Source organism: Lampetra planeri, chromosome 2 (genome assembly GCF_965212315.1).
Source record: "Lampetra planeri chromosome 2, kcLamPlan1.2.h2, whole genome shotgun sequence".
Classification (NCBI taxonomy): domain Eukaryota; kingdom Metazoa; phylum Chordata; class Hyperoartia; order Petromyzontiformes; family Petromyzontidae; genus Lampetra; species Lampetra planeri.
Genome location: NC_136108.1, coordinates 28,003,647 through 28,015,860, shown reverse-complemented (window position 1 = coordinate 28,015,860; position 12,214 = coordinate 28,003,647). Strand labels below are relative to the sequence as shown.

General features: G+C 42.6%; 1 protein-coding gene across 2 annotated transcripts in view; it reads right to left on the bottom strand.

Moving 5' to 3' along the window:
* LMBRD1 (LMBR1 domain containing 1) overlaps window positions 1-12,214 on the bottom strand; it is a 328,597-nt gene that overhangs the window by 115,826 nt on the left and 200,557 nt on the right. For both annotated transcript variants that reach the window (XM_078611635.1, XM_078611644.1), the window contains one exon: window positions 7,802-7,954. In XM_078611635.1, the coding sequence (XP_078467761.1) occupies window positions 7,802-7,954 (153 nt within the window). The remainder of the gene's footprint in view (window positions 1-7,801; window positions 7,955-12,214) is intronic.

The window sequence follows — 12,214 nt, the reverse complement described above, 5'->3', positions numbered from 1 at the left end:
CATTTGCATGGCTATTCCCGAGACTGGCTTTTTAAAAAGTTTATTTTTTCACTTAACCAACAACTCAATAAGATCCATCAGAGCTTTTTTTGTGTTAGATCGCGTGAATCTAAATTTGTTGTTAAACCCGCTCCCATCCCACGCAGCCGATTAGTAAAGTTCATCTTGTAAAGAAAACACGCCAAAAAAACATGCCGGCGGTACTCAAAATTGGAAATGTTGTAGTGGGTTTACTCTCCAACACACCGGTGTGCTGAGCTTGTAACTATAATTGGCATGTTTTGTTAACGTGACAAACATTACTAATCGGCTGTGTCGGGTTTAACGACGCATTTATATTTACGCAATCTAACCGAAAAAAAAACGAATATTACGAAAAACAACATGACTCACTAAATAAAATCAATGATCATACTGCACTATTCATGCATTCAGTTGGTACTGTGTGCAAGAGCACTTGCAATCTCATCAACACAACAGGGGCAGTAAACCTTAGCACCACTGTGTGGGGGGCACCCAGCAGGGTAGGAGAGATGCCCCCTGTGGAGAGAAACCGTTCCCCACCATGTGAATTTCACATTCCCATCCCTGGCTCAGTTCCCGACAACAGAGATGAGCACCGTTCGAGCAGGCAGACGCTTCGGCTTGCAATGCACGTATTTATAGACAGAGCTGGAGATGAGAGCAAGGGTCGATGTTTGTCCACAGTGAACAAAAAAACATCCTATTTTTCTAATTTTACCAGGCAAGGCCCACTGAAGAACATCTCAACATGCTGGGACATCGAGCGCTTATGTTTCGATGGCCAGATATGAATTGTATGAGAGGTGAGGGAACCCACAGTTTACCTGACCACAAATGCCCTACACTGCAGCTGAGCCATTTCACCGATAGATATATGAAGGCAATTTCCATTCTTTGGAAACAAACCCAGTAATTGTTACTCTATGGGTCTTTCGGTAAAGTCACGTAGATAGAAAAATAATAATAAAAATCACGACGTTTCGATCGCAACACAAGCAATCGTCGTCAGGTGAAAAAAACACACCTGAAGACGATTGCTTGTGTTGCCATCGAAACGTTGTGATTTTTTTATATTTTTCTATCTACGTGACTTTACCGAAAGACCCAAAGAGTATGAATTCCTGCAGTCACGAAAGCTTTAAGCCGGTAATTGTTGTTTGTAAGTTGACGGTGCTGACCAATACACGCAAGCAGGTACTCAACATAGGGGAGGCCCAGGACTGGTTCAGAGACATATATATATACACACATATATCACCACTGCTGGCTGCAAGGAGGGAATCGAACTCGGGTCGCTGGGTTCGTAGCACAGCGTGCCAACCGCTGCACTTGCGTTCAGGCAAATGGACACACACACAATGGCGTTGCGCCAAAACACGTGGACAACATTTATACATTCATTAATTCCTGTGGCGCAACGCCGCACAAACTGTTCCTGCTTGCACATGGAGATTCAGGTGGCCACGGTTGCGATATGTTAACTCCCTCCCCTGGTATGGAGGAGGTCGCGGGTTCAATCCCGACCCTGACACCTGCTTTATATTTGGAGTTTGCACGTTCTCCCTGTGGTCGTATGGATTTTTCTCCGGGTCCTCCGGCTTTTCCCTCCACGTTTAGAAACATGCGTTTAGAGTATTTGGCTGCTATACATGTCCACATGATAAGCCACTTCAATGGTCTATCATTTGTGGCCACGTCACCTCTGACAAGAGCAATGCAGCTTAAGTGGGCCTTACCTGGTAAAATTTAATAAAAAAATGTTTTTATTTGTTTCAAAAGTACTCCAGCAACCTCTCGCTCGGCGTACACTTCCGCGATGAAATGAACCAAACTACAGAATAACGGTACATGTGAATGCAATGATGGAGATGAGACTGCTTTGGTGTACTCGTGATCCAGCAGGACAGAGCAGCAATCGACTTGGACTCATGGCGGCGGCTGGTCAATTTTTCTTTGTTACGGCGCAACGTACAATATCGCCGCAGACAGCGGCAACGTCATCTCTACATTTGGCGCATATTAGCACTAATGTTGAGCCATCACACACATCGTTGATCCCCTAATGAAGTTAACATACACGCTGCAGTTATCACGATTTGCATTATGGGGCCATCACAACGTCTCACTTCCCACTTACACGTACATAAGCAATTCACTTGCTCACATTACAGATAAAAGGATTACATTTAAATACACCCGCCGGAAGGAGGCAATGCAACGTATATATTCAACGAGAGAAGAGACGGTTTGAAGGTTAAACGCGTTCAATCTTTTTGTTTTATAAAGCCGTTAAACAAAAGTGAGGAAAGCGCGCGCCCGAGTGCGTTTGCAGAGACACTAAACGAATGTACTCAATCCACCTCTGGGAGACGATACTAAGTGGGGCCTTTCTGAATTGGCCTTGATAAGAGTTCTTGTGCGCCACAGACAATACGACACCAATGTGCCACTTTAAACTAACAGATGTTACCGAGTGCAACACGAGTGGCGGGCGTCTGGTCAGGGAGTTTCCGTTGGCAGCATGTCCAGCGGTGGGAAAGTCACACACTCTCTCCGCCATCTCAGAATAAGCCCTCAAAGCCAGATAATGTGAATTTACGTGACAGCCCATACCAGTTGGCTGTGTCCCGTGGTGGTGGGTTTTAACGTTTTTAACGTTTATATATTTACACGATCTAACCCAAAAGGCTTCTATTATGAATATGAATTTAGCAACAATTTACTGTCATCAATTTCGCTTTCATCGAATTCACGCATCACAAATTCTCCCCCGATTGCTTCCTTTCATCTATTTCATTCACCTCATCTCCGCCATTGCATTCATATGTAGCGTTATTAATTCTGTGTAAAGCGCCTGTGATAAGGTAATATACAAATTATTTTCAGCTGAGACCATCAAATGCTTGAATGTGTTTTTAAAGTTGTGGGAGAATGCCTCGGAGCTGAACACCAAGAACGCAGTTTAACACGTAGCAGGTTTTCGCGACCAAAATTATTCATAATAAAGGTTTTTGGGTTAGATCGCGTAAGTATAAATGTGTCATAACCGTCCACCACCCGACACGGCCAGGAAGGTTGTGATCTAACCCAAAAACCCAAGAACGAAGTCGTGGCGGTTCAGTGCTTTGTCGGTGACTTAGCGTCGGATATCTAAGCCACCCAATCTCAGATGACTCTTTTAGAGGTGTGTTAATGACGATACACAACATTCTTGGGGCAAGGGGAAGAAGCATTGATCTATGCACAGAATTACGACAAAATAATCTGCTAATTTTGTTTAAAGATCAATAATGAGTGCCTGAATGAACGTTTCACTGTACAAATGCATTAATACATTATACAACATTTGATTTGCAACCCCTTTTGTCAGGACACTGCTGGAATGAAGGCCTACCCCATGCAATGTGCCATTCGAGATTTCACCATACTTCACCACGCTGGTAAGTGTGGGTTGGTGAAATCGGCGGATGGGGGGTGGTGGTGAGGGGTGAGGGGGGGGGGGGTGGGAGGTGGGGCACGAGGATCGGTTCAGAAATTCACTGCCAGGAATCAAACTCAGGTCCCCGAGCTGATGGCCCAGTGTGCTTCACCAGTGTGTCAAAGTAGCACCTCGCAAAGAATATATTACGGTCCTGGAATTTGTTTTGCAAGTAAAATAAGTGAAATAAAACTGTAGCGTGGGAGGAAGCCATCGTAGAGCTAATTAGGTAGAGGAAGTTGCGGTGGGGAGGGTGAACGTGAGGCACGGAGGAGGGCTGGTGACCAATCCGGCACTGGGGCGCGCTACCCACTGACCGTGCCCGTCCAGTGCTCACCGAGCTGCAATGGCTTCCAGGGTGTCGAACGAATACATGATAATATCGCACTCAATTAGACACAAAGTATTCTTTGGTTCTTTCGGTAAAGTCACGTAGATAGAAAATTATAAAAAGGTAAAAAAAACACGACGTTTCGATCGCAACACAAGCGATCGTCCTCAGGTGAATCGAAACGTCGTGGTTTTTTACCTTTTATTATTTTCTATCTACGTGACTTTACCGACAGAACCAAAAAATATGAATTCCTGCAGTCACGAAAGCTTTAAGTCAGGATTTAGACACAAAGTGCTTACCACAAATGAACCACAATATCTTGCTAGTCATCGAACAAAGAATGTCACTTGCATCGTACGCTTTCAGATACGCTTTTGCGGCCATCTGGAATGCTCTTCCTTCCGATATTAGGATGCCACTGGAGCTATGCACTTTTAAATCTAGATTGAAAGCTCATTTCTTTGGAACTGATTTTTGTGTTTAGTTTGTTTTCCTTCTCCCGCACCTCCCATTAGCACGGTTGGCTACGTACGGTGCGAAAGAAGTTCAACACACATACATACGTACACTGACGGGGGGCGACCAGGGTGGGCGAGAACTCAAGCAAGATGGAGGGGAGGCACGACGAGACAGAACGTTAGATATCGACCATGTGCCAACTGTGCTACAGCCGTGAGTTATGGAAGAAGGAAGTGAAGACAATGTATGGTGGAGCATCAGGGGCATTAGCCTTCATGACCTCTTGACCTTGAAACTATTGTTTCTTTGTGTCCTTCACGTTCCCATCTCCGTTTACCGACGCCCTTTGCTCACGCGTAACAGGACATTTTCAGGCTTCAATGGAAAAGCCTAATTTTGCAGGCAAAGCAAGGAGCCCTAATGGCTCAAATTGACAAGGCCCTGGTATAATTAACAGCAAGGGACCCAAGACTGTAACAGACTGTGCATTGAATCCCTGTGCGAGCATGCACTTCAGTGCATGCTGCGTACACAAAACCTAACAAGGCCGCAGAGAATATACATTTTACAAGCATGCCTCAAAAAAAAAATGAAAAATGAGCCATTCCACGATTAATACCAATTATAGAACATTAGGTATAAACTTGTGATAATTTGGGGAAATCATCTCTTATATGAGATGCGTGAAATAAATGCACTTGGTTGTAAAATATAGTTGGCTTAAGTGAGCAAAGGGTGGTGCTCATTACTGTTGGTGGCCTACAGCTCGTGGTGGCGATTCCACATTGCTATGGTGATGGCAAGTCTATCCAGAGGACAAACACTATTAATTTCCCACAAACCCCTCAATTTTGGCACCGGAATTGCAGTGCCATGTCCATGGCTTCTTCATTCACGAATACAATGCACGTGCAATAACTAGACAAATGCAAAGGTCCCCTTTGGTTCTGGTTGGACTTCTAAAGGAAAGTGCTGTTAGTGAGCACATATTCAGGCTGGCATTGTATAGTGCAAGAGGAGTGGTTTGTACATCAATATTCCATGTAACCTCTGTCACTCTATTTCAAAAGATATTGCACTTTTCCCACCCTATTCTGCTATCCGTGTCATATTATGAGATGAAACATCCATTGGGAACTCTCAGGAAGCAGTGACATCACCCTGTCCTATAGAATGGTCTGTGGAAGGAGACAATCACAGAACTGCTTCTGAAATCTCAAGTGACCTCTTATCCACATGATGGGCAGCAACTTCCCAGCCGCCCTGCTGCAGTGAGAAATGTCCATAGCATGACAGTCGAACCAAAAAGTTATAATTTTGCCAAGTTAAGTGCAAAACCACGTTTAAAATTCATATTAGGTGGTGTTGTTATCGTCGTTTTTTAAAGGTCTCACTGGTGACTGGACTGAGACCATCAACTCAACCGCTATATTTGAGAACCCAGGATATCAGTGGTTCCACCTCAGCACTCTGACTGCTGAGCCACCCAAGTCACCTCTTGTCTCCCAATTGCTAATGGTTAGAGGTCTGAGTGGAGCTTTCTCACCAGTGTACCCTTTGGTATATCAGCAGGAGTAGTAGGAGAACAATGGTTTTGTTCTTTCAGTAAAGTCACGTATGTGAAAAATAATAATATAATAAAATAAAAATAACTAAATTAAATCACGACGTTTTGGAAGCAACACAAGCCTCCGTCATCAGGTAGGACAACCACAGCAAGAAAAAAATCTTGCTGTGGCTGTCCTATCTGATGACGGAGGCTTGTGTTGCTTCCGAAACGTCGTGATTTAAGTTAGTTATTTTCATTTTGATTTTATTTTTATTATTATATTTTATTTTCATCTATGTGACTTGACCGAAAGAACCAAAAAGTATGGATCCTTGCAGTCACGAAAACTTCAAATCTAGAATGGTTTTGTTGTTCGAGAACGCAACAAATAATTGTCGAGATAATTGTTTTTTACCCTTCTATCTGGCAACAAAACTGACACCTTTTTACAAGGAGTCATGTTTGCATAGACTGCAATACCTGCAGTCATAATACAAACAGAAGACATAACTCTGAAAGACATAACTCTGATAATATCAGAGTTATGTCTTTTGTTTGTATTATGACTGCAGGTATTGCGGTCTATGCAAACATGACTCCTTGTAAAAAGGTGTCAGTTTTGTTACCAGATAGAAGGGTAAAAAACCAATTATCATATTTTTACTGGCAAATGAGGTTCCCATAGTGAATTGTCGAGATGTTAATTCGCTCGCTTTGTATACAGGTCGTGGGTTCAATGCAGACCCTGACGCTGGTATATTTTCAGGTTGCATGTCTCTCTCCCCATGGTCGTGTGGATTTTTCTCTGGGTCCTCTGATTTTTTCCTCCGTGTTTAAAGTATTTGGCTGCTGCTATAAATTGCCACGTGAAAAGCCACTTCCTTTTTTCTGGCCAGGCCACTAATGAAAAATAGCTGTATAGCTCAGTGGGCTTTACCTGGTAAAATAAAAACAATTAAAAATAAGAAAAGGCTTTACCATTTCTGGCAATAAAACAGGTCTTAAGATGTCCAATGATCACCTATTGTAAGGTATCATTTTTGACACGGGCAAAAAGGTCCCATATAAAATAAAAAAAATGTTAATAGTTTATAGTTTTAAATTGGAAGTATCAATTTCCAATGCAGAGCTGTTTCAGCCCATCATCCCTCCACGGTAAATACCAAAGTGGTAGGTCAATGTGGTGACGCCCTAAGTAGCCATTGGACCCCACTGCCACCACTACTGGGTGGGGCAGGGAACTGCGTTCCCATAGACTATGAAAAGGGTCATTGTAATAAAACAAACACCTACAGTAGGTATAATTCATTCAACCGCCAGCAATTCAACTATCAATTACTTTTCGTCTCGTTTGAAGTGTTTCTCGTTTGCGCTGTCACGTTTGCAAGGTTCTGTTCTCTCCATGAGCCCGAATGCAACATAAGCAAACACTTGACAAAAATAAAGAATAAATAATGCAGTATCTTTTGTCCAAGTTGATGAATGCATCATGACTTTACGGATCGACCCGAATCGATGAACGGGAACATCGATGCATGCCCGGCGTAAAGAGTGGAGCCGGGTCACTGGGAGGCGTGAGTTTCAAGTTCACATTGATTTGTTTACACGGTGAGAGCTCAAGAGACCAGGACAGAGTCTCCTTTGCAAGAGTGACCTGATTCACCAAAATGACAAAACCAAAACAAATAAAAGTACAGCGATGAAGTAAACCAAAATCAGAAAACAACAACCATGTCACACAAGGCAGCAAAAATATTACACAAACGTAACTCAAAGTTCAATAACGAATTCCCACGGCGAGAACACGCAAACTCCAAACATACAGGCCTCGGGGTCGGGATCGAACACACGACCTCCTGCACACCAGGCGAGGTAGTTAACATTTCACCACCATCTTTGCCTTGTGCTCACGCGTAAACAGGTGAAGGTTGATACGAGGACTCAAAGACGCAGTTACCTGCAAGGGCCTCAGGGCACAGCCGACCTTGGCGCAGCAGCCCTTGGCGGCCGAGTCGAGGCGCCGCTCGTGGCGACGGAGGTCGCGCAGCCGCTCCTCCAGGGTGAGCAGTGCCCGGCGGTCGCGCGTGGCCAGCGGGCGCCCGTTCGCGCACTGCACGCAAACACAATTCGGTTTACATATTTATACACACACACAACTCGCTTTACATATATATACACACACACACAACTCGCTTTACATATATATACACACACAACTCGCTTTACATATATATACACACACAACTCGCTTTACATATATATACACACACACAACCCATTTCATTACTACTATAATGAGCCAAGAATGTCTGTTTGTGTGTAACGCGCGTGACGTCACTCCACATGCCACACCCCCCCCCCCCCCCCTCATTAATATTTATGAGCAGGTACATTTTTACACTCACGCAGAAGAAGGTCGAGCGGAAATCTTTTTTTTTCCGCAAATTCGCTTTAAGTTTGACGTTTCTTTATTGAAAGTTAATCTCATAAATAATTATACGCAGCAACAAAGTGGATTTGGTGTCTTTATTTATTTCTTCAGCACTTGAGACAAAAGGTAAGTCTAATTAATGCTTCTACATTATGGTAAAATAGACATTTCTCGGTGATTTTTCAGATATTGTATCAAATTTCTATTTATTTCAACCCCAGCGACCGAAAGCAGAAAAGAATAAAGTATCAGAGCAGTGAATTTTAACAAATTGAAGGTCAGTTATATACAGTGCTACAGTGACATGAAGTTAGGTGTTTTATGACATCGTTTTGTGCAAGAATCACTGCCATTAATACAGTGCTACAGTGAACTGCAGTGAAGTGTTTTATGACTTCGTTTTGTGGCAGATTCACTGCCATTAATACAGTGCTACAGTGAAATGCAGCGATGTGTTTGATGACACACTTTCGTGCAAGATTCACTGCCATTCAATTTACACAAGATACAATTATACTCTGGCTCAATTTTTTTCATAAATATTACAGCTTCCGTCCTCGGATGGGCAAACAAGCTAGTGTATATATACACACACACACAATTCACTTCATATACCACTTGAAGGTGGCTGAAACACAGCGAGTTGCAAAATTAAGGGGCACAGCTGATGCACCTGCCATTAATCTCAGTCGGTGACACCCCACGGCACCTGGGACTGTCCCGTGACCTCCTGTCAGCGGAGGCTTCGACACTTCACGTGGCCTCCAACCGCACTTGGCCTGGCGCAAGCGCCGTGGTGATGTCACCACCACTTAGTGGCGAATGACGCCTGTTGTTGTTGTTGTTTACATCGACCTGCTATATTTATATTCCATTACTTTGCATTGTGCACCTATTTATGTAACATCGGCTTGACATTCCCCATCTTTTTGCTGAAACCGCATGAATCCCACTGCAAATGGGATTCTGTATCTCAATGTTGCTTCTGTGACGACAGAAGCTTAAACAAGACCACGTTTTTTTTCGTTTGCATAAACGCGTCGAGAACATTTCCATGCTTGCTCATAGGAGCCAAAGAATTCGATTTTTTCCCGAATATTTAATTTCTCCTTTCGATTTCAACTGCGACATGAAAAGTGTTTTTGTCCTCCAGCCCCTCCCTCCCTTTTAAAAATGGCCACCCTATCTGAAGGCCTGCTACAAATCATCGAAATAGGGCACGTTTGCAAAAACATATACAACGTAAAAAATTGCTTAAGAGATCTTGGGAAATAAAAAAAAAACAGCACGCATGTGAAATAATTAAATAGCCTGGACTTCAAATAAATAAAAACCATTAGTTATACAGGAAATTTTAATGTAATCATGGCAAATCAATATTATTCACCGATGGCACGAGTGCAGTTTATCATTTTTTACAGTGGGGAATAATTACACAATATTTGATGTACGATACAGGGAGCCACATCCATCATTAATTATTTTAAGGTGCGCTCTCACACTTAATGGGGAAAAAACCTTGTTAAGTGCTGCATCACGGTGCACGGAATAATAATTTATTAACACAGTGGCGCGTGAAGACATGTTGAAACCTACCCAAAATTGCCACAAGGGCATCAATTTTTACAGCTTAACACATCGTAGGCTTTCGTGGCCAATATTATCCATAGCAGAGGTTTTTTGGGTTAGATCGCGTGAATATAAAGGTGTCATTAAACCCGCCACCACCTGACACAACCAATTAGTAAGGCTTGTCACGTAAACAGAACATGTCGATTCGTTACTAGTTCAGCACAGCGGTGTGTCGGAGAGTAAATTGCAAATGGTGGTGAGTTTACTCTGACTCAAAACTGCCAAGCCAACACCACTGAATTCTAGATTTGTAGCTTCCGTGACTGCAAGGATTCATACTCTTAGTTCTTTCGGTAAAGTCACGTAGGTAAAAAATGAAATTAAAATGAATAAAAAAATAAAAACAATAAAATCACGACGTTTCGGATCACTCGATACAGATTTTTTGCTGTGACAGTTTCACCTGAAGACGGAAGCTTGTGTTGCCTCCAAAACGTCGTGATTATATTGTTTTTATTTTTTATTAATTTTAATTCCATTTTTTACCTACGTGACTTTACCGAAAGAACTAAGAGTATGAACACCACTGAAGTCCTGGATTGTGACCTAACTTTTAGCTTTAGCAAAGAGTAAAAAGTTCAGCAGTGTTTACCCATTTCCCACGAGTGCACAACTGAGAGAATCAAGATGGTGGCCATGGCGTATCCCACTAATTCAACGGCTCTTGGATGGCCATCGAACAAAGACTGTCACTGCATCGTGCACTTTGTCAATTCACGCCTGAATGAGGAACAACTTTACCTCAAAAAGTGTAAAAAAAAAAATCTGATTTTGTAAAATTTTAATTGTGTACATGAAGACAATCTTTATGCGGCCGTCTGGAACGCTCTTCCTTCCGATATTAGGAAGTCGTTGGTGCTATGTACTTTTACATTTAGATTTCAAACTCATTTCTTTAAAATGGCTTTGTGTGTTTAGTTTGTTGTTCTTCCCCCCGCACCACCGATGACCACGGTTGGCTACGTACGGTGCAAAAGAAGCTCAACGTGCATACAATTATCCATGGCCATCACTGCCTTCATTCTGATAGTTCCCACAACTGTTGCACAGCCAACACCTGACCTCCAGTGTCCATCTAACCTAAATATGGTCAAATGCCATAAATGTCAGCTTGCTATAAAAAAAAATCAGTTACAACGCAGCGTTTGTTAGTTACGATGTTCGTAAAGATACATAAAAGCTCATAATTAAGCACCGCCACAGTTAATCTATCTGCTCCATCTCCCCACGGCTTACCAAATTAGATTTTAAGTCTAAGACCAAAATTTGATGGTATTTCAATCGGTTTTCCAAGTAGGCAAGTGGTTTCTCAGCAAATTCTGCTTTAAATTCACATCAACAGTTTTGCTGCACTCTGGGATTTCGTCGTTTTTGCAAGCCACTGCAGAACCGCACAAAGGGCTTTTCACGGGAAATAGTTGTCACAAAACATAATTAGCCACGTTCCCTATTCACGTTCACTTTCCGGGAAACTTGTTCGGTCAGCATGGTTGATATTACTGTCACAGCTTAAGGTAACCCTAACCCACCGTGTTGCTCAAAAGTAAACTTGCTGAGGCTCTCTATTGCGTAGTCCTAAGCTACAGGGTCTCGTCCCTTGAACAAGAGACTTCTGGTCTCACGGAGCTCTGCTCTCGTTATTAATACCGAACCGGCGCTGCGAGTTTGACATTCGCTGGTGCAGACGCCAGACCCTCTCTCGACAGGACGCCATGTGCGGACCTCCTAAAGAGTTGGTACTCATTCTCTCGCGCCTGATAGGATGAGGTTGGGCTTAGTTGACCCCAGACCAGGAAATTAACTCAGAAACTTAACATTTATTAACATATGGTGTCTAATCCCTACGTTTCACACAATTTAATAATGGATATAAAACAGAGAACACAATATTAAATCAGCTACTAATAAAAGTGTAAAAACCTCAAAAGAATTTCAGAGAAGGGAATGTTACGTCCACGACGCAGGCACATCGTACAGACATGATTTAAGTTGGCTATAAAACCCAGCCCCCTTTAATTAAGAGCACTTTTGTTCGACAATCATAAAGTCCAAAAAGGTGACCGCTATTCAACTACATTTTCTTTTATCTCCCAAGAAAAGACCCACTTTCATCCATACAGCTGATTCGCAAAATGATTCGTGCATAAATTTGACCAATAAAATCCCAACATTGTTTGCATCCATGAATCGGCAGATGGGCTTTCACATCAAAAGGACAGTGGTGCTATTCTATAATTTATCCACATTCAAGAAATAACCAATGAATGAATCCCTTTGGTGCAAAGCAAGAGTCCAAAGAGAAACAAC